General features: G+C 38.8%; 1 protein-coding gene across 2 annotated transcripts; it reads right to left on the bottom strand.

Annotated features, from left to right (window-relative positions):
• Positions 1 to 48: 48 nt before the first annotated feature.
• Positions 49 to 23,722, bottom strand: LOC6581697 (tetraspanin-9). Of its 2 annotated transcripts, XM_002007383.4 has the most exons (7): positions 23,633 to 23,722; positions 23,145 to 23,238; positions 6,866 to 6,978; positions 5,706 to 5,804; positions 4,123 to 4,251; positions 1,354 to 1,713; positions 49 to 1,290 (listed from the first exon to the last, which is right to left on the bottom strand). In XM_002007383.4, the coding sequence occupies exons 3-7, from the start codon at positions 6,929 to 6,931 to the stop codon at positions 1,141 to 1,143; spliced, it is 804 nt and encodes a 267-aa protein (XP_002007419.1). In that variant the 5' UTR covers positions 6,932 to 6,978; positions 23,145 to 23,238; positions 23,633 to 23,722; the 3' UTR covers positions 49 to 1,140. The 2 variants fall into 2 exon arrangements, with proteins under 2 accessions (XP_002007419.1, XP_032587120.2); XM_032731229.2 differs by lacking the exons at positions 23,145 to 23,238; positions 23,633 to 23,722 and adding an exon at positions 22,136 to 22,154.
• Between the last annotated feature and the right edge of the window lie 536 nt (positions 23,723 to 24,258).

The raw sequence follows: 24,258 nt of genomic DNA, 5'->3' as shown, positions 1-24,258 counted from the left end.
TTTTTTTTTTTTGTTTTTCATATCTTTTATTGTTTATATGTATATTTATTCAATTTTCAGTTAGGGGGATTTCGCTTGCTTTCAAAAGTACATTAAGTAAACTACAGACACGTGTTTATAATATGCATTAATAATAGTTATGTATATATATGTATATTTATATATGATGTACGTGTAAATGTGTATACATATATATAAATATCTATATATATATATATAGAATTCAAAAATGTACAACATTCATTTTTAACAAAAAAAAAGAGCCTTGCACGTGGATGTTTCGCGTCCGCTCAATACGTAGTTAAAAACTTGAATATAGCCATAGCAAACAACTAAAATTAGAACTTAAATATATATTTTTATATATATATATATATATATATGAAGGACTTACGATCTAATACACAAAGTACAATATTTCTATATTGAAAATCGCAATTTCGATTTCGTTAAGATGTGTTTCAAAATTTTTCAATTTTATTTCGCTTTCGCTTTCTTGTTTCTATTTTAATATTTGTTGTGATGCATTTGAGTGGTTTTTGCCGTTTGCTTCGTCTGCGAAGAGTCAGCGTTGCACATGATTATTTTTAAATGAAATATTATTAAAAATTGTTACATATATATATGTAGGTGTGTGTACATGTGTGTGTGTAAGTGTGTATGTATGTATGTATATAGTAGAATACTACTTAAGAACTAAAACTGCTATCAAAACAGGTTTTTATTTTTCGATTCATTCACAAATAAATATGCGTAGCAATATTTTTTTCTCTTTGTATCTTCCCTCAAAAACGCTTTCCATTTCTTCAATATTTTCTGAGCAACATTTCTAGCAAAGTGATTAAATATTTTTGTTTAACTATCTTTCATTATTTCATTATGTTTTCTTCAAGTTTTTTTTTTTTTTTTTTTTTTTTAAGAGTAAAAGTTTTTTTTTCTATTCTTGTGTGAGGGCTGGGAAATGCATTTAAAGTTTTTGAGCACAACTCAATTTTCGTTAGGGTTGTTGTTGTTGTTGTTGTTCAATACTCTCTTTAGCGGTTTCCATTCACTGTCTTCGTTTAATTGGAATGTCCTGTTATCTGTGTGTGTGTGCTTTTCTTCACTTTCTTTTTGGCTAGTCTTAACAGTGAACTCAATTTACAGACGCATATCGTCGTATTTGGCAAATGCTTTGCATAGCGCAAAGGCGAGTATGACCAGCACCAGGTGGGCAATGCCGGTGACAATGACGGCAATGATCAGCTCCCTTTGCCGTATCAACCACTCAGTGAAGACCTCATAGCAGCCCTGCAATCAGATCGAGATATTGTGAAATAGTTCAGGTGATCTAGCTGAGCGAACTTCACTCACCTTCATGTAGTAACTGTTGCTCTCGCTGGGATTGGTGGCGCAGTCCTCGTCGCGCGGCACCAGCTGTGCGACGTCCTTCAGCCTGCAGCAGGCATCGGGTATGGTGCGATTGCCTTTGGTATTCTTCCACGCCTCCGACTCATCAAAGTCGCGATAGTCATTGACGCCGCAGCAGCCAAAGTTGCCCATCAGCTGGTTCCACATCAGCGAACTGGCGTCCATGTTCTCGCCCAGCGTGTAGGTCGTGATTGTTGTTTGCAGAAACTTTTTGCTCTCGCTGCGCACACGCTCCTTGTAGAAGATGGCCAGGCCGCCGGCCACCAGCTCGGCGACCAGCAGCAGTATGAGGAGGGTGCCGTACTGTGGAGATTCAACAAAGAAAGAAGCCAATCAGTGTTGGTAAATGGCAAAGAATGCGCATATTACGCATACGCGCCGCTGACCCAATTTACATAGATTTGTATATATACGTATTTATGTGGGCGAGTCGTGCGCATTGCATAAAAAAAAAAAAAAGAGAAGTCTGACCCTGAGCCAAATGTGCAGCATGCGTTAGATACACACACACACGGACACACACATGTGTGTGTGTGTGTTTATGGAGATGTGCGCTGCAGGCCGCGTTGCCAATCTTAAATGCTGAAGGTCAATTTGAAATGCTGCTATGCATGTTTTATAAGCTCTCTTTGCTTTTAGCTACTGCTGCGGCTATTGCTGCGGCTGCTGCTGTCGCGATGGTTTCGGGTTGATAAAGTTCCATGTTCCGCCTGGCAGCATTTTCAGCTAATGTGTCTCAATGAATACGGTTAAAAATAAATAGAATGGCCCCAAACCCAAACCCAAACCCAATCGGTGTTCAGCTCAGCTACGCTGCAGTTTATCATTGAGCATTTATTGCTTTTATGTATCCGAAAACTGAAAGCATTAACATCGGCTCGCAAATGGCATTTTAAAGAGACTCGCGAGACTCCAGAGTGCTGGTAATTGGCGCAACACTCTATAAAAATAACCAATGCTAAGACTGCTTTGGCCATGCTCCGCCACGCCGGCCTTGCCCTCGCTTCAATTACTGCAAATTGTGCTCAATTTTGTGCATACAGATTTCATACATTTTTGCAGAGCATTTCAAACGAAGGGCAAAAGCACTTCGTACGCATGTGACACCCACAAAGCGCCCAGTGCGTTGCCAATCAACTATGGCCAAGCCCCGCTAAGTCTAGCCCCGTTTATAAATAGTGTATAAAGTACTCGTAATGACCAAGCCAAGCCAAGCAAACCCAAGCCGAGCCAAGCCGAGTCAAGCCAAGTGATAAACTGTTTATTAATTGCCGACACACGACGTTGCTTTATCATAGAAATTTCTTTTAGGGTTGGGCCCTCAACAGATATATAGATATCTCCATATATAGTATATATATGTATATATATATGTATTTCTGTGTGTGTGCTTGTGCATCTACATGTTTATTTGTTGCTCAGGTGAAATTACAATTCCAAGCACACAAGTTCAAGTACAGACAGAGTCCAAAGTGAAGGGCTTGTCACGACACTTGTTCAGCGGCTGAAAACACGTTCCGAAATGGAAATGCCAGATGTTAAGATCAGCGAAAAGAAGGCCTACAACATGTGTGTGTATGTGTGTGTGTGTACCCACAACAGCCACAACTTTCTCTGGGTGCCAAACGATTTTCCAGCCAACTGCCGTGAAAAGCCAATAACAAATATCTGATGTTAAGCTATGAAAATTCACAACTTGTTTTCATAAACGTGCAATGAATAATAATTTTTGTTGTATTTGTTGCTGTTGTTGTTATGTTAAATGTCTCCCGCGGCGCCAATCTTGTGATGCAACAGCTCAGATTGGGCAACAGCTGAGCTGAATGTAGCTATGGCTATGGCTGTGTATCTGTGAGTCTATGTTGCTCTCTAAGAATTGTATCTACAGCTGCGGAAGTACTGTATCTGTATATAAACGTATATGTATTTCTTTTTGTATCTGGTGTCTGAAATAGCAGAGATACTGTGTACTCTGTGAGTTACTGATAACCAAGATACTGTATCTGTTTCCGAGTATCTGTATCTGAAATAATGTATCTGTATCTGTATCTGTATCTGTATCTGTATCTGTATCTGTATCTGTATCTGTATCTGTATCTGTATCTGTATCTATGAATTTGTATCTATGTATCTGTATCTGTATCTGTATCTGTATCTATGAATTTGTATCTATGTATCTGTATCTGTATCTGTATTTGTATCTGTATCTGTATCTGTATCTGTATCTGTATCTGTATCTGTATCTGTATCTGTATCTGTATCTGTATCTGTATCTGTATCTGTATCTGTATCTGTATCTGTATCTGTATCTGTATCTGTATCTGTATCTGTATCTGTATCTGTATCTGTATCTGTATCTGTATCTGTATCTGTATCTGTATCTGTATCTGTATCTGTATCTGTATCTGTATCTGTATCTGTATCTGTATCTGTATCTGTATCTGTATCTGTATCTATGTATCTGTATCTATGTATCTGTATCTATGTATCTGTATCTATGTATCTGTATCTATGTATCTGTATATATGTATCTGTATCTATGAATTTGTATCTATGTATCTATATCTATGTATCTGTATGCATCTGCATCTATGTATCTGTGGCTATGTATCTATATCCATGTATCTGTATCTATATACATGCATCTGTGTATTTGTATCCATGTATCTGTATCTTTTTACAAGTCTGTTACAAAAACATTCAAACACTTACCGTGGAGAGCAGACAGCGAGACTCACGCATGGCGCCCAAATAGCCCAAGAGGCTCAAGAAGAACATCACGGCTCCGATGACGAGCAGAACGTAAGCCATTTGCTCTATGACCTGAGTCTGTGTAAAATGCTAAATGAAAAAAGAACAAAGAGAAGAAGAAGAGTTCAGTCAGTCAGAATTGGAATTGAAATTTGTCGTCAGCCACTTTCGGACCGTATGTAAATGCATAGGAATGCGTACGATACGGCGTATACGCAATTGTAATTAACCTTTCGACTGGCGCAGCTTTCGCAACATTTGTAATTAAATTAAGTGAAGTTATCTCAACCAATTGACACACAAATGACAGCTATGACATACTTAAGTGCTCACCAAAGAGCTAAAAAAGAAAAGCGTGTGGGCCATAAATACCTATAAAACATCTACAAAATGAAATTTGAATTGAAAGTTTTTGTCAGAGAAACGCGGTTCATTGACCAAAGCGTGCAACACCCACACAATGCCGCAATAGTTCAGTGAGTCAATTAGCCTTTACATGGCTGCAATTGCAGTTTCTCATTAGCAAAACGTTCAGCGAGGACATGCACTTTGTGCGCCTTGGTGCATTTGTATTCCGAAATCCATTTGTTGTGTGTTCCTGTCTCTGTGGGTTGATTAGTGACTCGAAGCTTCGTTCAATTTGTAACTGTTGTTGCGACATGACATGCAACTGCGCAGCACAATTTACCAATGCCAATAATACCCTTTATATATGTATATATAGTTCATTCTATATATACACCAGAGTCGAACATTTGAGATATTTCATTAGTAAGCAGATTACAGGTAGAAAAAAATGCATCAGCTATGCAATTTCTCTAATGAAGGCTAACCAGAGACAGTTTACTTCTTTTCATTGCTATTCTATTGGAATTTTCTATCCGTCCGCAGGAATGCTTCGCATTTCCTATGACACGGAAATTGCGGTTTGCAATGCCTATCAAAAGTTTAGCTCTCAAATGCGTTGTTATTGTGATTAAAGAGGGTTGTATAGAATTGTATGGCACTTTTCTATGTACTTTTATATGCATGCACTGTATGACAATAATTTTTAATTTTTAATCAGAGCAATGTAATACGATAGTGCAAAATTTTTTAGACTGTTAAGTGACTGATCAAGTTTATTTTTTATGTTCTTTCAATACAAATTATCAAAAAGAAGTTCAAAGCTATAATTTTGTATTTCTCCTAGTCAAACATGGCTAAGCTCTTTATTTTTCTGTATTAAAGCGTATATTACGCATATGTAGCTGCACTTTAATTGCCTAGAGCTACTCTGTCTAATTTTCCATTGGGGCAATGTCAACAATTACTGTGCACGTGATATTGTTTGGGGACTAGTCTGCAATTAGAGCTCAACTATACAAATAGATTGAATATACTGCTATATTTGGGGTTGATTTTTTTTGTCCTGCACATCAGTTACTTATGAAAAATAAAAGTAGGTAATAACATTATAGATTTGGGGATTGGGGTTTCTTTTCCTTTCGTTTTGGGGTGTTTCCCCCTTCGACTTTCGACTGGAATCGGTTATGAATACTCACCTCGATGCGTTCGCTCTCGACGAGCTTCAGCAGAGCAATCAGCGAGTGTTTATCCACGGCCAGCCATAGTCCAACTCCGAATATAATTGTGCCTAGCACCTGCAAGATATCAAGTAGACGAAAAAAGGTGTTCGCAGGTAATTCACATTATGGAAAAGTAACCCTCAGCTTGGCTTGCCATGCAAATTGTAAGCATAAAACACAGAGCGTATACAAAACATGATTGTGTTTATGTTGCTCGGTCATGTTGATTGCATTTCATGTTGTTCATGATTATGACGATAAACAACAACAACAACAGCAATAACAACAGCGAGAGCAACAATTGCTGTCAAGTCAATGAACCGCCACACAAGTGTGGAAAAAACTGCGCATGCGCAGAGATTTGCTTGATTGACTGCAGCCGCGCCTCCAAAAGCAACAATTTGCAATGCAATTTAACCAAAGCCCCACCAGAGAGCGAGAGATAGAGATAAAAAACTGTAAAAATTAAATAAATAATAAATCGAGAAACAAATAAGAGAAAAGCCACAGCTCAAACGGTTTTCCCTTGGGAAATTTTTGCACAAATATGTTTGAATAAATATTTGAAATATTTCTTTTTATGCCTTGTTTAATCAGTTAATTCGCCATTTATTTATTTTTTCGTTTTTGAGCTCTAAATAAAATTTAATTATAAAAAATAATATTTATGGCAAGCAAAATAATAAATAAAAGTATAATTGAAATTATATGAAAGTCATTTATTATTGTTTTTAACTGCTGCTGATAATCGTGAATGAATTTGGAATTGATAATTGATCTAAAAATGTTTGACTTGTATTTCTTAAATTTAAATTTTAAAAAATGATTTATTATTTATTATTTATAAATATATATATATATATGTTATTTTTATTTATTTATGGACAATTATAAATTTATGTGGAGCAAATTAATTGCGACAAATATTTTCTCTAGAGTAAATAAAGATAAAAATGTAAAATATTGTTTATGCTTTGTTGAACTAAATAATTTAACATTAATAAATAGTTTTTAGTTGCTTAATTGCTATTGCCTTTTGGAGTATCTTGTTTTTAAAGACAAAACTTTTAATAGTTATATAAATTAATCATTTCTTTTATAAATCATACTTAAATTATTTTTTTTTCCATACTTACAAAAAATATGAAATTCAGTATGCAAAGCAAATACTTTGCACACCAAACACCACAATCGAAGACCATTTTCGATGTTTTCGAAATTTTGGGGCTGTTTTTAATACAAACTCGAGCTGCAATTAGAAGAGAAGGGAAAAAAGACACGTATAATATCTGCCGGTAAGGTATTTCATTTTAATTATATTAAGATCTTTCTGCATTCATTTCAAGTGCCACACAAAGGAAAGTCTCAGGAAATGCATAAAATGTTCAATGGAAAAGCAAATATATAAGAAAATGGGAATGTGTGTGTGTGTGTGTGTGTGAGCGCGCTTGACAACTTTAGTAGTTATCAACTGAACTACGGTTCGTGTCCGTGACTAATAAATTAACATGTGAAGCTGGCGTACAAAATTTCATATGTGAAGTAAAACAAGAAAGGGAAAATTATGACTAAAAAATTAACTTAACAAATATTCTAATTAAAAGTTAATGAGTTGTAAAGCTTCTCAAATATATATTAATTGATTGCCGCATATAAATGGAAATTTAACTCATATTCCTTTCTATCTCTATCTGGGCTTCTGTTCCAGTTGTTGCCCTATCGCGAGCTTCTTTTTTTCAGCAATTAACTTGATTAATTTTTAACGAACTCAACTAGTTTAATTATTTCTTCATTCGCTCAATCTCGGACTTAAAGCGCTGCCTGTGACAGTCTCATAAACCAAATGAACTTTCTCATTAAGAGCAGCAACTACTTTAGAGCGGTTCTGGCTTACCCACTTCTCTCTCGCTCTCTCCCTCTCGCTCTCTCCCTCTCCCTCTCTCTCTCGTCGTGTCATTCCATATAAGCATGCTTTGACGCTCATAGGCACTTTTCTTTTCAGCTGCCTGCGTCAGCCGCAGCAGCAGCATGTTTCATATACCCTATAATCTCAAGTATGCATGGGCCATGTTGACTCTTAAGGCTCATGAATGAATACGAGCATAAATATTTACCCATTGCCTAATCAATGGTTTAGGCCACGCTTTAGATTAGCTAATCAGTGTACATACCCTGCGCGGGGCATACAAAAACAAGTTTTATTAACGGTATTCATTTGCTGAACAGCCCATAGAGTATCCAAGAGCTGTGCTCATTCGCCTCGAGCACTTTCAACTTGTTATAAACATGTTTTGCTGCCTTACCTAGTTCTATGCTAACGTTTATGCTGTGCAATTAACGAAATTTTATTGATCGGGAAATGGCTTTAATGAAATGTGCATGAGCGTGAAGTTAGCTGCGGCTGTGCGTGAAGCCAACGCCGGCAGTGCGTGAAGTTGGCTGCAGCTGAAAATTTATTTTGGCTGCGCTTCACATTTTAGCTTTAAAGCCAACAAATTGCTAGAAAATGTTGCTAGTGCAGAGATTTTCATGAATTGCACAATGCATAAACGCAGTTTGTGTGTGTGTGTGTGCGCTGACACACACACAAACAATGTCACGAGCCATTGATGCTAGAAAAGTAGAACAGTCAGCGGCTCAGAGGCTGTGGTTGCTGCTGCTGCTGCAGCTATTTCTGTTGTTGCCAACTGGCAAACATTTTGCTTGCCAAGTTTGGCCTAAAAGCAAGTCAGCTCCTTGCTGCCAGCACCTCCTTCTGTTCCGACAGCATAATCCTTTGGCAACCCACACTCACACACACAGGCATATACACACAAAGTGTAATCCAGTACAAGCCGAGTGCAGGTACTAAAATGCTTAAAGGTTTTATGCTGCCATACACAGAGAGAATGATAGAGAGAGAGGGAGAGATCATGAGAGAGAGAGAGAGAGAGAGAGAGCGAGATGGAGCCACAGCCCTGATTATGACCGACAACCCAACATCCGGCCACCCACTCAACAGTTAGGCAAATTTTTCTGTCTGTGGAAAATTTGTTGGCAAGCAACAAAAACAAAAACGAAAACAAAATAAAAACAGGCCAAGTTTTTAATTGCTTTTTTTTTTTGCCCATTGTTGAAAGCAAGCTGAGAAAACTCTCTCAGCTTTATGAGTTTTGCGAAAATTCTGACTGCTGGCTGACTGACATTGAGAGAACATGGCAAATAATTAATACGAAATTACACAACACATATTCTGCATAGTTAATGATAAAATAACCTAATCACATTTCCATTTGTCTGCCATTTGCCGTTTGATAAGAGCTTTGCGGTGCGCCAGGCTTAAGCACAGACAGAGAAGCCCTCAAAGGGTTTGCCGCCCAGTGCACTATGCTGCCTCACATATGCCAGGCGAGTGGCTAAGTGCTCGTCATTAGCATAGATACAGATACACTCACACACACACACATACATATATACGGCTGCGTTAAATTCTTGCAATTAGCTTTGAAGTGGCGCATGCAAAATATTAGCACATTTTCCCACAGCTAATCAAAGAGAGAATTCGAAACTCGAGTTACAACTCGAGGCATATTTTAATATCTATTTAGCTACGTCTCTCTCTCTCACTCGCCCATCGCTGCATCCATCTCAGTCTCTGTTTGCGTCTGCCTTGGCAACTCAACTATCGAAATTGGCATACAGTTTTAATTAAGGTCCTCCGCTCTGCACTCTAATTAAGTCGCATTTTGTGCACATACTTCCAGCGTTGTTAGCTAGATAACTGTGGATACAATCTGCTGGCAAGCCATATTTATAATTCACATATAACTGGAATACAATTCGATTTAGCTGCCGACTACAACAATACGGCGAAGTTCGTTGTATAACGGTGCAGATTGACTGCAGCATACTCGCTCAGATCTAAATTTTAGAGGTCTATCCTGTGCCTATCTTATCTTTTTAACTTTATCATATGATAATAGTTAATTATAACATGATATATTTTGCATCTTCTTTCAATTCGTCGAGATCTCAGGTGATTTTTAAGTTTAGCTCTAAGTCAATCTGTAGAGAAGACTATGAAGGAATATATATAATGAGTATGTAAATGAGTTTATATAGAAAGAAGTCAGAATATATACAGATAGACATATAGTCTAATATGTAGATATATAGTCTAATATCTACTACTCACAAATATATCGATAGATAACTCTCTGCCAACTCTGAGCCAACCCGGATATTACATGAAAGCCAATATGCTCACTTCACGCATGCATGAGCGAGCATAGAAATGAATTGCAAATTTGTTGGCAAAAACTAGGAGAGCTATTGTTAAACATTTGTTTATGATGTGCGCAATTAAATGCTTGCATGTAATTTAATATTTTTTTATTATTATTTTTTTTATACCCTGAACCCATTGAAAATGGGAAATCAGGGTATAATGGTTTTGTGAAAAAGTATGTAACGGGCAGAAGGAGGCGTGGCAGACCCCACAAAGTATATATATTCTTGATCAGCGCGACGAGCTGAGTCGATATAGCCCTGTCCGTCTGTCCGTCCGTCCGTCCGTCCGTCCTTCCGTCCGTCCGTCCGTCCGTATGAGTGCGTCGATCTCAGAAGTTATAAGAGCTAGAGAGCTGAAATTTGGTATGCATACTCGTGTGTACCATACGCAGTACGAGTTTGCTTTATTTTTTCGATAAATCGTCCGATAACTTTTTTATCGAGAATAATCGAAAAATTGATTTTGTTTTTTCAGCCTAATTTGAACAATTTTAGACCTGGAGTGTTCAAATTTGGGTTGTATATAAAGTTAATCGATACAAAGATTTTGTAATTTACAGATTTTGGATACCACGCCCCCTTCGCCCCAAATTTGTAAAAAACACATTTCAAGTACTAGAGACTTGTGCTTTGGAATGTACACACATATTCATCATATGATTACACTTTGAAAGTTTCATTAAGATCTTATGTCTACAAAAGAAATTATTCAACAGATAAATTCTCATAATGTTGCCCACACTGCAGCGCAGCCCAAGCGCAGTCGCTGCTTACTGCGCAGTTAGCAGAGCGCAGGCTTATGCGTGCGTGTGGATGCATGTGTATGTATGTGTGCATAAAAGTGCAGAATGATTAGAATATCAGCTTAGAGGGTTCAGGGTATCTCCTAGTCGAGCAGTCTCGACTAGAGCCTTCTTACTTGTTTGTATTTGTATTTGTTGTTTTCATCTTGCTATTTGCCATAGAAAGTTGTCGTACAATGCACATTTTGGGCGATGGTGGTGCAGGCTTGCGGTGGTTGGATTGAAGTGTGATTAAAATTTCTATTACAATGATGCGATGAGATGAGATTGAGAGCTGAGACTGAGGCTGGGGCTGAGAGACTTGCGCAGGTAATTTATTTGTTGTTGCGCCTCGAAATGGGTTAAAGAAAGTCGTTAGTTGTATTAATTAAAAGGCAAAAGTTAAAAGGTTTTTTCTGCTTCTTCTTCTTCTGTTGCTGTTGTTGTTTTTGCAACATGTTGAAACTTCTTTAACTGCTGCTCGCTCTTGGCGTGCATGGTACAAGTTTTTGAAGTCTAGTCTTAGACGAAAATAAATGATTTCTTTGGACTCTGTTGGACTCGTTTCGTTCTCATTGAAAGGGCTGAGCTGAGGGGCTCAGTCGTACTTGTCACGTCGCCTCGTCTGCTTGCCAAGAATTTAGAAATTGTATTTATTGACAATGCTTTCTACTTTGGAACGAAACTACAATTCGTTCGGCTCAGAGCATAGAATCGTAAAAGACCAAAGAAAATAAAAACAAACTCTCATGCTCATGAAACCAAAAGTGCTTGCAGCTTCTATTTCAGCTCTTCCATCAGCGGCTTCTGCTCATCTTCAGCGTGAGAAAGATTTACATTTCTCTAGCGCGGCTTCTCTGCTGCTCTTTGGGTGGCTTGTGCCTGGCAATTAAATGATTTACTTTATAATGAGACTTAATTGGGTCAGCAGGGTCTGCTCATGATACCTGCCGTCACCCGTCTATCTGCCCTTCCGTTCCCACACACTATGTAATTGCCACAAAATCTGCACCGTTAAATGCAGTTGGCTTGGGATAATCCCCACTCCCCCCCACTCCACTGCACTCACTCCTAATTAACATATATCATACTCAACTACTTCATTTAGTTGGCAATTGCAGGCATGTGGGAACTGCTAGTGCCTTATATAAGAACAAAAAACCAGAGCTGCTCCAGGCATCTGTTTGAGTCTCTGTGAACGGAGCAAATAAAAGAAGAGAACTTGGGAGAGCTAATTAAAAGTTTTGCTGTATGCGGAGAACTTGTTGGGGCACATCCAAATGCATATAATTATCTAATATATGTATAGGAGAGCTGTTTATGAACGAAACACTGTATGAATCGCTGTATGAGGGACAGATTGATACGCTGATTGAATGACAGACTAAACGAATGGATGATGAGTTGAGTGATTGAGTGGTTAATTGAATGACTGACTTGAATGACACTGCTTGACTGACTGATGGAATAATTAACTCACAGACTGAGTGATTGACTGATTGAAGAGCTCTGTTTAAAAATAGATTTATCTTAAGAAATACTTATTATCTCTTGACTGATTGCTTGAATGATTTGATTTACTGGAAAACTAATAAAGATTGACCGTGAATAATCAAATCGCTGAATGACAGATTAAGTAAATGAATGATTGATTTAATGCCACTAAATGACTGACTGAGTGATTTGCTAACGCCAAAACTGCCTGACTAAATGAAGAACTCACTATGAATGACTGTTGTAAAACTGGATTGATTGTCTAATTGGCCCTGATTCATTCGCTTTATGATGATTATCAGCTCAAACAAGCATTGACTGCCTGCTGATTGGGGAAGGGCTAAACTTTTCTGAAGATATTATAACAATCATGCTTTCAATTTGCCATGCATTCGTTTCGGCCCCAGCAACGCTGGATAAACTTCTTCAATATATGCGCAAACTTTAGCATGAAAATAAAACTTATCTGGATGGCAGCCAAAATGGAATTAATTTTCATAAATTTCATGCAAGGCAGTTTTTTGCTTATCTTTGAATCAAAATTTGCTGCAAAATATCTTTGACAAAATCCAATTTGTTTTTTATCATATTGAGCCAGGCATAAAATTGACTAAAGCACATACACGTAGCTCTGTGCTTGTGTGTGTGTGTGTGCGTGTATTTGTATTTTAGACTTTAAGATGTTTGTTTTAATATGCCAAAGTTGAAAACCTAATTGATTGCCTGCTTCGGTGTCGTCACAGCGGAGGCTGTTGCAAGAATTCCCCAATTAAAAATGCGGCATTTGGCTCCAACTCGTATGCCAAAGCCCAAAACTCAACCAACTGGTATTAAATCCATTTAAATCAGGCAACTTCGAGGGCTCCGCGTATTTATTTGAGCTGGTTTCAGTTGCCGCACGGGCCGATGATGGGCATAATGAATTTATTTATAAATATAAAGCGAGCTGTGTCTCGCTTAATTAATGCAAATGCAAAATGTGAAATAAGCTGTGCAAAAATGGAGTAAAATAAAGGTAAACGACTGCATAATACTTATTGCGGGCTAAAAAAAAATGTATGTGTGATAATATATGTAAATATATATTTTTTTACTGAGCATATTTCTTATAGATGTAAAGTTACCAAACTTTTAAGCCCTAGCTTTCAACAGAAGAATCGTCTAATAACATATAGTTCATCTATATACAATATCAAGTTTCCTCTCATCCTCAATTGCACAACGAAAACTGTGCAAAACCAATATACCCGTTCACTTAATGAGCCAGCATCATACCCAATTTTATTTACGCTGCGGCTCGTTAGCTCTTTTGCATAAAGTCATATTTTAAAGCTGCATAAAATTGCAAAAATATTTCAGCTTTAGTTTTGGGACACCCTAAAAAGGATGGCGCTGAAACATTTTTAACTAAATGTGAATTTGACGAAATTTAATGCTCTCTTTAAAGCAATTGTTAAAATCAAATGTAATTTTGTTTAATGTTTGTCTCTTTTTTGTCTGTCTAATGTCATTCAACTTGTGCAGTTGACAAATTGTTGTTGTTGTCGTTGTTAGTTGTCTGCCCGCTTATATAACACTCGGTTAGGCACCAAGTTAATTGACATAATTGAAGGTGCTCCGGCACGAGTTTGCATCTAAGGTCTGCCCAAGGCGCTTTGCGTCTATCTTTGCGTTTTTGGGTCAATGGTCGAGAGAAGCTCGCAAAAGGTTTGCTCTGTTTGCCATTCGCTTGTCACACGCTAGAAGACGAACAAGAAAATATGAAAGCAAACGTGAAGCCGAGCAAATTTTAACACCTGACACTCGACAGTCTCCAACTCCAACTCCAACTCTAGCTCCGACTCGAGCTCGAACAGTCTGTGCTCTGGACCGTGGCATGTGCCCAAATGCGCAGACAACGCCCCAGCAATGATTACGAGACCAAACACAGCCAGAGTCATCTGTCGCATGGACAGACAGAAGCTGAGCTGAAATATGGCTGGCAGCCGTGCAAACGGGCGGGTTGCCAAGCCATGTAGGCAGCCAGTCAGGCAGTCAGGCAGTCAGTCAGGCAGTCTGTCTGTCCGCGAGAGAGACACAAATCGAGCTATTTAGCAACGCAGTGCGAGATTTTTTCGGGTAACTAGTTTTTATGGTTTTGGTACAAATCATTTTCAGTAGGGGTATTCCTGGCTACTACTGCTGCTACTGTGCTGAATAATTAAATTGTAATGTTGTTTTGATTGATGATTGAATAAATGGAATTCGGGTCATAGAATGTACAGCATTAATCAACTAAGAAAAGGTGTGAGGTAAGGCAAAGTCTTAGCTTTGCTATAAATATAAATATAGAAGCTGCAGACTGTAGACGATTCCCATTTGAGCTACTCCTCTGGACTCAAGCAGTTTGTTTTTCTTTAAACAGCTGGATTAGCTCATAATACGAATGATAATAAAAAAATTAATTAGAATTCAGGGCACGAACCGGCTTAGATTAAAACCGGTTTGCGGCCTAGTGAGTGAGGCATTGTACTCGTAAGTAGAAGTAAAAGTATATGTCGATTTCTAATAAGAAATGTAAGTAAAAGTTGAACTGGAAGTTGAAGTAGAAGTAGAAGAAGAAGTAGAAGTAGAAGTAGAAGTAGAAATAGAAGTAGAAGTAGAAGTAGAAGTAGAAGTAGAAGTAGAAGTAGAAGTAGAAGTAGAAGTAGAAGTAGAAGTAGAAGTAGAAGTAGAAGTAGAAGTAGAAGTAGAAGTAGAAGTAGAAGCAGAAGCAGAAGTAGAAGCAGAAGTAGAAGCAGAAGTAGAAGTAGAAGAGAAGTAGAAGTAGAAGTAGAAGCAGAAGCAGAAGCAGAAGAAAGTAGAAGTAGAAGCAGAAGTAGAAGCAGAAGCAGAAGCAGAAGTAGAAGCAGAAGTAGAAGTAGAAGCAGAAGCAGAAGCAGAAGCAGAAGCAGAAGTAGAAGTCAAAGTAGAAGTAGAAGAAGTAGAAGTAGAAGCAGAAGTAGAAGTAGAAGTAGAAGTAGAAGTAGAAGTAGAAGCAGAAGTAGAAGCAGAAGTAGAAGCAGAAGTAGAAGTAGAAGTAGAAGCAGAAGTAGAAGCAGAAGTAAGAAGTAGAAGCAGAAGCAGAAGTAGAAGTAGAAGTAGAAGTAGAAGCAGAAGCAGAAGTAGAAGTAGAAGTAGAAGCAGAAGTAGAAGTAGAAGCAGAAGTAGAAGCAGAAGCAGAAGAAGCAGAAGTAGAAGCAGAAGTAGAAGTAGAAGTAGAAGAGAAGTAGAAGCAGAAGAAAGCAGAAGTAAGCAGAAGTAGAAGCAGAAGTAGAAGCAGAAGCAGAAGTAGAAGTAGAAGCAGAAGCAGAAGTAGAAGTAGAAGTAGAAGCAGAAGTAGAAGCAGAAGTAGAAGCAGAAGCAGAAGTAGAAGTAGAAGTAGAAGTAGAAGCAGAAGTAGAAGTAGAAGTAGAAGCAGAAGCAGAAGTAAGCAGAAGTAGAAGTAGAAGCAGAAGCAGAAGCAGAAGCAGAAGAAAGCAGAAGCAGAAGTAGAAGTAGAAGTAGAAGTAGAAGCAGAAGCAGAAGCAGAAGCAGAAGTAGAAGCAGAAGTAGAAGTAGAAGTAGAAGCAGAAGTAGAAAGAAGTAGAAGCAGAAGCAGAAGTAGAAGTAGAAGTAGAAGTAGAAGTAGAAGTAGAAGTAGAAGTAGAAGTAGAAGTAGAAGTAGAAGTAGAAGTAGAAGTAGAAGTAGAAGTAGAATTACTAAGAATTAATACTCATACTGAGTTAATTTAATGAGTATCTTCCAGTTCATCCTTAGGCACACTCTTAAGAGTTGGTAACATAACATGCACAGAGCTGCTGGCTCATCAAAATTTTAACGTGGTTTTGGGTGTGGGGTGTACGGGTCGAGCATTAAATTGGTCAAGAAATAAAAGTCGCGCGTCAACGTCACAGACAATGACCCAATTTTGGGTAAAATTGCAAAGCAAATATCAAATTTTTTGGAGCTGTCAATAAAAGTCTTATATATAGACAAATAAATGCTAAGCAAATATATGTGTGTTTATTCCACTTATTTCTAACTGAATTTTATTTAATTTTTATTTTCCATTTGTATGAAAAGTGAAACTTTCAGAACTAGACCAGTTATTTCGCTGGGCTATGATTGCCCATTGCTCATTGCTCATTGCTTATTGCTCTAGTTAATATTTCTGGTTAATGTTGTTGTTGTTGCTGTCGCTGAACGAGTTATGCCGCCTGCCATAAGCACTCAACATTGTTGACATACTTCCATACATTTATTTCACTTTAAAAAAAAGAGAAGAAGAAGCAGCAGCAGCGAATGCTTATGTCAGTCGCATCGTACTTTATATTTTTTATTTTCGTGTCACATTTTTCACTTTTCATCAATAAAAATGAGCCTCTTTACGCATTGTCTGTGCCGCACATAATGAAGGTGAATGAACAATTTGGTTGAGTGCCAAGCGAGAACGTAAACGAGAGAGTGTGAGGGGGAGAGAGAAACGGAGTGGGAGTGGGAGGGTACTGCATGTAGAGATACCCTGTGAAATCTCGGGAGATGTCAAGAGACAATGCATGAATAAGTTTGCTGCTGCTGACTGGAGCATTGAGAACTGATAAGATACCCTATGAAATTTCTCTCTGAAATGGTGAATACCCTAGGAATATAGAAAGACTGCAGCATGTTGATATACCCTGTGAGCAGCTCCCTGGATAAATAGCTTTACAGATGCTAGCAGAAGCCTCCTGAATGGTCGTTATATGCTCAAAGATATCCTGGAAATTCTATTTTTGAGGATATTAAATCTTCAGCTAATATTAAATTCCCTTGAAATAGATCCTCATATAATAATAATAATAAGACTACCAATGTTTTCAGATACCATATACACTGCTCTTGAGATGCTGACAGCTCTATAGAGATAATCTAATAAAGCTCTTTAGATAGCCACATGCTACCATAGAGTAACTCTGAGCAGCTCTTTAGTCACTAATGAATACCTTTTGAATAGATCTTCATTAAGCATAAACAAAGCAATGCTAGGCTGCCTCTGATATGTGTACATAAGTTAGATGAGCATGCAGCAATTGAGTTGAGTACATTACGCATACGCCGTGTGAGCCACACATGAAAAAAAAAAAAAAAAGAGAGCAACGCAACTGTGAGGCATTTCTAATGAGACAATGAAGCAACTGCAGCAACTGCGGCAACTACACCAGCAACTGCAACTAGCAACGCCCTCTGTCAACGCAATTCACAACAGATGCAAATAAATTTCCATTAAAGTTACAGCTGACCCTCGCACCGCTCCCACTCCCGATCCCACTCGAGAGTGATTGAAGAGGTTTTCTGTTTTTTGTCGAGTACATAGAGCTTCTGGCATCTACGCGTAAAGGTGCCCACACGTAGATCATTTTAGATCATTTACATTTTGAGTCATGCAGCAGCAGCAACTGCAACAACAACAACAACAACAATAATAATGACAGGAAAAGCAACAACAATCAGCGCAACGCAGCTGCGGGTCTCAGAGAGTGAAATATTCACACATTAATTTCTATAAAAACTCTCGCATTTAATTTGCGCGCAACTGCAGTCCGTGTGTATCTGTCAGATACTTTGCACTCGCCTGTGTGTATCTGACAGATACATTCGCCAGCCAATTGGTTAGGCCTCTGGCTGCCGCTTTGGGATAATATTCGCTTATGATCATTGAACTTTCTTTTAAGCTTTTTGGGGCGTAGTTCAATGCGCTTACAACTTATTTATCTTGCGGCTGGGCAACTTTCACGTACGGAAAACCTTTTGACTGACTTCCCTGTGGCCTTTTCGGCTAGGCGATATGTGTCAATGCGTTGCTGCAAATGTTGGCCGCATTCGATTTCGTTGGCCAATTAGTTTTGCCACCCGAAAATGTTGCAATATTTTACACTCGCCGCGTCTGGGAAATGCAGCTGGAAAAACTGTGAACGTGAAGTGTTGGAGTTGCACAGTGGGGCCATGTGGGCAAAAGGCGTGACAAAAAATCAATAAATGTATTTTAGATAAATAAATTGCATCATAGCTTTGCAATTTTGCACCAAAATGTGTGCAACTTCTCCACTGTGCGACGCACCATATCAAAAGCCAGTTGCTGCTGTTGCAGCTAGTTGCTGCTGTTGCAACCAGCATGAAACATTGCCGGGCGTTGCCAAGCGACATACACACACACGCACATTCACACATGCACACATGCATCAAAAGTTTCTGCTGCAAATTTATGTGGGAGATTTTCAGACGGCAAAACTTGACTAAAACTTCCTGTTTTTTTTCAGGGCTTAGATCTATATAGATAAGCTAATAGACAACTATAAAGTTCTTTTAATGCACAAATAAAGTTTTCTAAGTTGAGTGCACTTGCTGCAAGTGCAACAACTTTTTGCACTCACTGTTGTGCGCCTATAAGTATTACATCAGCTTGCAAATATGTGGAAAAACCTGAGCCAACTGAGCCACACATGCGCAGTTGCTAGCAGTAGCCGCAGCAGTGGCTACAACAACAACAACAAACTGAAAATAGGGCTTAAGGGTGACCAGTTTTTTATTTCAATGTTTTTGGGCTTTAGGCCAGCTTTGTCCGTCTCGCTGTCTTTCGGCTATGATTAAAAACTAAAAGCCAAATTAATATGCACTGTTGCAGCAGTCGCCCATTCGGACTTTCACTTTTTGTGTTTTCATTTACAGAAACAACAACAAACAACAAACAAACAACAACAACAAGTAAAAAGAAGACAACAAAAAGGGTAAACTGAAAATACTCTGTAATCTATGCCCATGCTTAAAATCAATTTCAATTGCAGTTTATAATTTATTTTTCGGCAGTTTAAGCCCACAAATTGAGACATATTTTCCGAATCTTGAACTGATTGAGCATCGCAGTTAATTGCTGTCGCCAGTTACCTGTCTGTGCTACCTGAAGAGCTGCCGCAACAATGACTGCAGTTACGCACACTCAATTGCGCAATCGCCCATTTTTTTAAAGCCATTTCTTTGTGTTGCTTTTATTTTGTATTTTTTTTTTTTTCATGCGAAAGTAAATATTTTTATATTTTGTGCCACTTCCTGTTTTTGGGTGCCTTTAGTTGTTATAGTAGTTTGATTCATTAATCAAGCGTTTGACAGCGCGCATTAAAGAGGGCACTAAACGATGCCAGCACCCGTTACCTGTTACACACCTGATCTGCTCTGCAGTTACCTCACGGACTACCACCCGAAAAGAAAATCGAACTAACATTTATTTCTCTTTGCTGGCCTGCAAATTGACCACAGGGCACTGCGCCCCGAGTTGTGTTCGATTATAATCTATTTAAGCCGAAGCCTAAGCCATTTAAACATTTAATTTTCCCTCAGTGCAGACGGAATTTTAATTCTAATTTATAATAGAAAAACTTTCATCAATTGAAATTGAACTTAAAGTTTGTTGTGCTAGTAGAAACGAGCTGAACTCTTGCATAGAATATAAATATACTTATACATAGATCTTCTTGTGCTGCCTCACTCAACTCATGCAAAGCTCAGCCCAGCAGCTAGAAAGTTAAATTTTTCTTATAGCTAATTTATGGGATGTAAGTAATGTGAATAATGTTTGCATGGATGCCTTTGAGCATATGTACATATATGATATAAGTATATATGTAGGTATATAGATGCATATACATGTATGTATATAGAGATGCATGACACATCTGAGCCTGAGTCTGTCACTTTATAGGAAATTTAAGATTTTTATGCACGTATAGGTGCACATGTATGCATGTGTTAATGTGTGTATGCATGCCCGCATATATAAGTGCATGCATGTACTGTTGAAATTTTAACTAATGGTGTATGTATTCAGTTAAATAAGTTACCTTTCCAAATGAAAGTAACGCATGCATGCATGTATGAGTAGATTTGCATGTATGTGTTAATGTATGCATATATATGTATGTATAGGAATTTATGTAATTACTGACAAGAATACATATATTCCTATAAGCAGCAGAAAAAGCCAGACTTTCTATGCGATTCTCATAAGTTGAAGTTAGCTAGCTTAACACTTTCACAACACTTAATTGAATTAAGTTTGTGCTTTAAGACAATGGGCTGTCAAGTGAAACGTTAGAGACTGGTCATTTAGGGACTTGGCATTGCTGCAACAATGACAAACAAAGGCTAATCTAATCGAATGTGACGCTGTGGCAACTCCTAAGCCACAAAGGCAACAGCAGAGACAGCGAGAGAGAGAGAGTGAGAGAGGAAGAGAGAGAGGGACTGCCAGAGTGATTAGGCGAATGGCTTAAGGCCTGGGGTCATAGCTAGAGCCAGAGAAAGAATTGCAACAGTTAAGTGCAGCGTATTCGATTTCCGCTAAATGGACAGCGCTGGCTTTAAGGAAATAGAAGTATCTATGGGCAAAAGAGATCTAATGGATTCGCAGTAGTTACAATGAAATGTAGACCCATGATTTGTGCACAATTAAGAATGGGAAGTTAGGTAAGAGCTGGTGAGAACTTCAAGCAAGCACACACACACACACACATACACACGCACTCTGATAGCTCTCTGTGTGCCTGTACTGGTCTTCCTGCAGACAGAGGCTTGATTTTTAATTACTGACCAGAGCACTGAACTTGGGGCAAACACATGGCAATTGGCAGTGACTGCCGCTGCGGCTGCTGTAATTGAAGCAAACTTTGTAATTTTAGCTGACTGTGAGAAATGCCAGTGGGCGGCGGCGATTGCCGAGGGGCGTGGCGTGTTAAGCTAAGCTTAGCTGGCCCCGGCCCTGGTGTGAAAGTCGCAAAGAGTTAGGGCAACTAGTTCGAGTTACCATAAAATATGCAATGCGCAACACGCATCGTGACCGTAACCCAGGCGCTGCCCGCCCGAATGCAGATACATTTCGAGCAGATACATTTCTACAGATACCTCAGAGTTGATCACCTTGAGTTCGAGCCGTAGCATATTTCATGTCACTTTTATTAGCGCCGAGCGGCCATTGTCTGCCTGTATATTTCATATCAAATTTTGAAACTTTGCGAAGCGCTCGTACTGAAGAAGTTTATCAAATTACGTTAAAATAAAATAAACTTTTAAAAGTTTCTTTTATGTGGGTCAACAGTGCAAAGTGTCGCCAATTTGGCTCAAAGATTTGTTTTTTTTTTCCTGATTTTTTTGGCTACTTTTTGACGGCGAATTCAAGTGCCGCCCCTCGGCAAGCGGGCAGACAGTCTGAGTCAGGTGGCGCCCTCTGGCGACCATTGCGACTTCCTTTCGCTTCGCTGCGGCTGCTTTTATGCGATTCCCTCTATCTGTATTGCTTACTCGCTCGCTCTCTATACTAATTGAATTATATTGCACGTTTGAGCCTGAGCCCTGACTTCATGCTTGATGTGTTCTTCTTGCGACTTGCAACAGCCTTTATGCGGATGTTTGGTAACTGAATTACGAACGAAAAACTTTGTCTATTTGATTGGCAACACTTTATATATCGACTGAGCTGTTTTACCACTCACAGAGCAATTATTTATGCCTAGATATATATTTCTATTGCACAGCTGTGTTATCTGTTAATTATTTATTATTGTTATTTTTTATACGCCAGCTTTGTTCTGCAACTGCTTTTAAGCCACGTTTCGATTGTTTAATCAATTAAAATCTGATTTTAAAGGCCTTTGTCTATCTAGTGCTCAGCTTAATCAGCAGTTGATAGCACTGATTAACAAGTGTGACTAAGTGCTGAGCTGTTAACACGGCTACCAGAGAAAGTAACTACTAAATTTTGCAATATAAATATTTACAAATATGATTTCATAATAATATTGTATAAATAATAATATGTCAAATATTTAAGATACCTCTTAGCTGGTCTTTCACTTCACAGCGTACCATAACGTCCACACAAGTTTGCATGCCTCTTGTGTTTAGAACAGTTTAACTAGCTAATTGCAAATGGAGCAAAAAAAGTGAATCCACAAATCTTGCAAAAATCAGCACAAAAGAGAGATAATAACAAACACAGAAAAAAAAACGAATTTGTCGATTCTTGCTTTTTTTCTCCGCTGTCCCCTGCTTTCCGTTGCTTTTCAATAAACAATTTGAATTGCTTTAATGATTTTTCCTGTTCGATAAACTCGTTCGCAGCAGCAGAAGCAGCAGCAGCAGCCGAGCAGAGAGTTAGCGAGAACGAGAGCGAGATCGAGAGCGAGAGAGAGACAGAATACGAGTTTCAAGATCAAAAAGCGAATGGCTACAAATGCGCAAAAGAACGATACGAAATTGCAAGCAAGAAATACAAAAAGAGTAAAAACAACAACAACAACTGCAAATGGGCTACGAAAGTATTTGCAAGCCTTTCACTGCACCCAACAAAAATTAAGAACAACACAGTCAAAAACGGGGAGCAGAAGAAGAGATAAAATATTGTGAAGACCGCAAAGAATTGACGCGTAAATGACAATTGAAAAGTGGCACAAGTTGCAACGGTAAATAAAGGAGAAGGAGAGAGAGATGTTAAAGCAGAAGGAGTTGGGCACATTCACACACACACACACGGACAGCATAGGCGAAAGGGGGAGGCAGCAGCATTCAGCAATCGGAGAAGAGCTAGAAGGCAACGACGCAAAAGCGTGTGCGTATCCACCACTGAGCCTTGGGTTGGGCATTGGGGTGGCTGCTCTGGGTGTGGGCGATTCAAGTGGGTGGCTGGGTGTCAGCTGCTGAGCAGCAGCAGCAGCAGCATTAGCAGCAGAATCAAACTCTCTGGCGCTGCTTGCTCTGCTCTTTTGATTTATGCATGCTCACACACACACACGTATACGAAAATATATATGTATGCATGAGTGTAAAACTAAAAGTCAAGCTTACCTGAAAAGTTCTTAGCACGCGTTCGGTAGCGAGCTTATGGAATATTAATAAAAAGAGGATGCGTAAAGCGACGAAGGTCCTGTTGATGTGTTTGCTGCAATGATTGTGGGAAAGAGCATTTTATTTTGTATACATTTAGGCATATACATATGTATGTATGTTTTCTTATTCTCATGCATTGTGTAGACAGCTGAAAATATTGTATTCTGTTTCTGTTAACCTTAGCCAACAATTTGTTGTTAAGTTTTTTGCTTTAGTTTTTCGTATTGATATCAATTCATGTTTAAATGATTACTTCGAAATTAAAGATTAATTTTCATTGATGGTTTCTGCTCAGTTTTGTTATGGCTGCTTTAACTGGGATCTGTTTTGATTGAGCGCGCGCAAAAAATTATACACAAAATCAGCAGCACACACACACACACTCACACACACCTACACACACATAAACAGAGTTGGAGGCGCGTAGGCACCCAGAAGAGACGCACCGAAAGCTTGGACGAAGCGTATGCTGGAGGCTGAGAGCACAGTAACAGCCAACTCCCGCTTGAGCGATTCTAGGCAGGCTCACACACTCACTCACTCACGCACGCAGAGACGCAACTGCGATGACAGCAATAACAACAACAATTCCGACCACGACAACAACTACGACCGACGGCTGCAAACTGCGATGCTCGCTTTCAATATAGCCCCGATACGAATCTGTGAGCGCAAGCAACACTATGTCAACTGTTTGGCCCGTGCACGCGAACTGAAACTGAAGTGCCCAACATCAGAGCTAGAGAGCTGGAGAGCTGGAGCTCAAAAGCACAAGCTCAAAGAGCTGAAGCCAGAGGCGCGGACAGCAAGTTTACAGAAGGGGCCATAATGAAAAAGTTGACAAGAAGCAGATACGAAGATAACAGTTAAGTATAGTCAAATATAATTGGAATTAACTAAATACAGTCATATTAAAAGTTCCTTTTGATATATTCAACTAATTACTTCTTAATACAGAAACAAAACAAAAACCCTCCCTGAGTACGCCAATGTCTGTCTGCACAGCCACATGCATATAAATAGCAGGTTGGGCCAGCTGAAAGCTTCTAAGCAGCGCACAACAGTAAGCGCG

This window comes from Drosophila mojavensis, unplaced genomic scaffold, assembly GCF_018153725.1.
Source record: "Drosophila mojavensis isolate 15081-1352.22 unplaced genomic scaffold, ASM1815372v1 contig_74, whole genome shotgun sequence".
NCBI lineage: Eukaryota > Metazoa > Arthropoda > Insecta > Diptera > Drosophilidae > Drosophila > Drosophila mojavensis.
The sequence above is the reverse complement of the archived record's forward strand: the minus strand, read 5'-3'. Positions and strand labels throughout refer to the sequence as shown.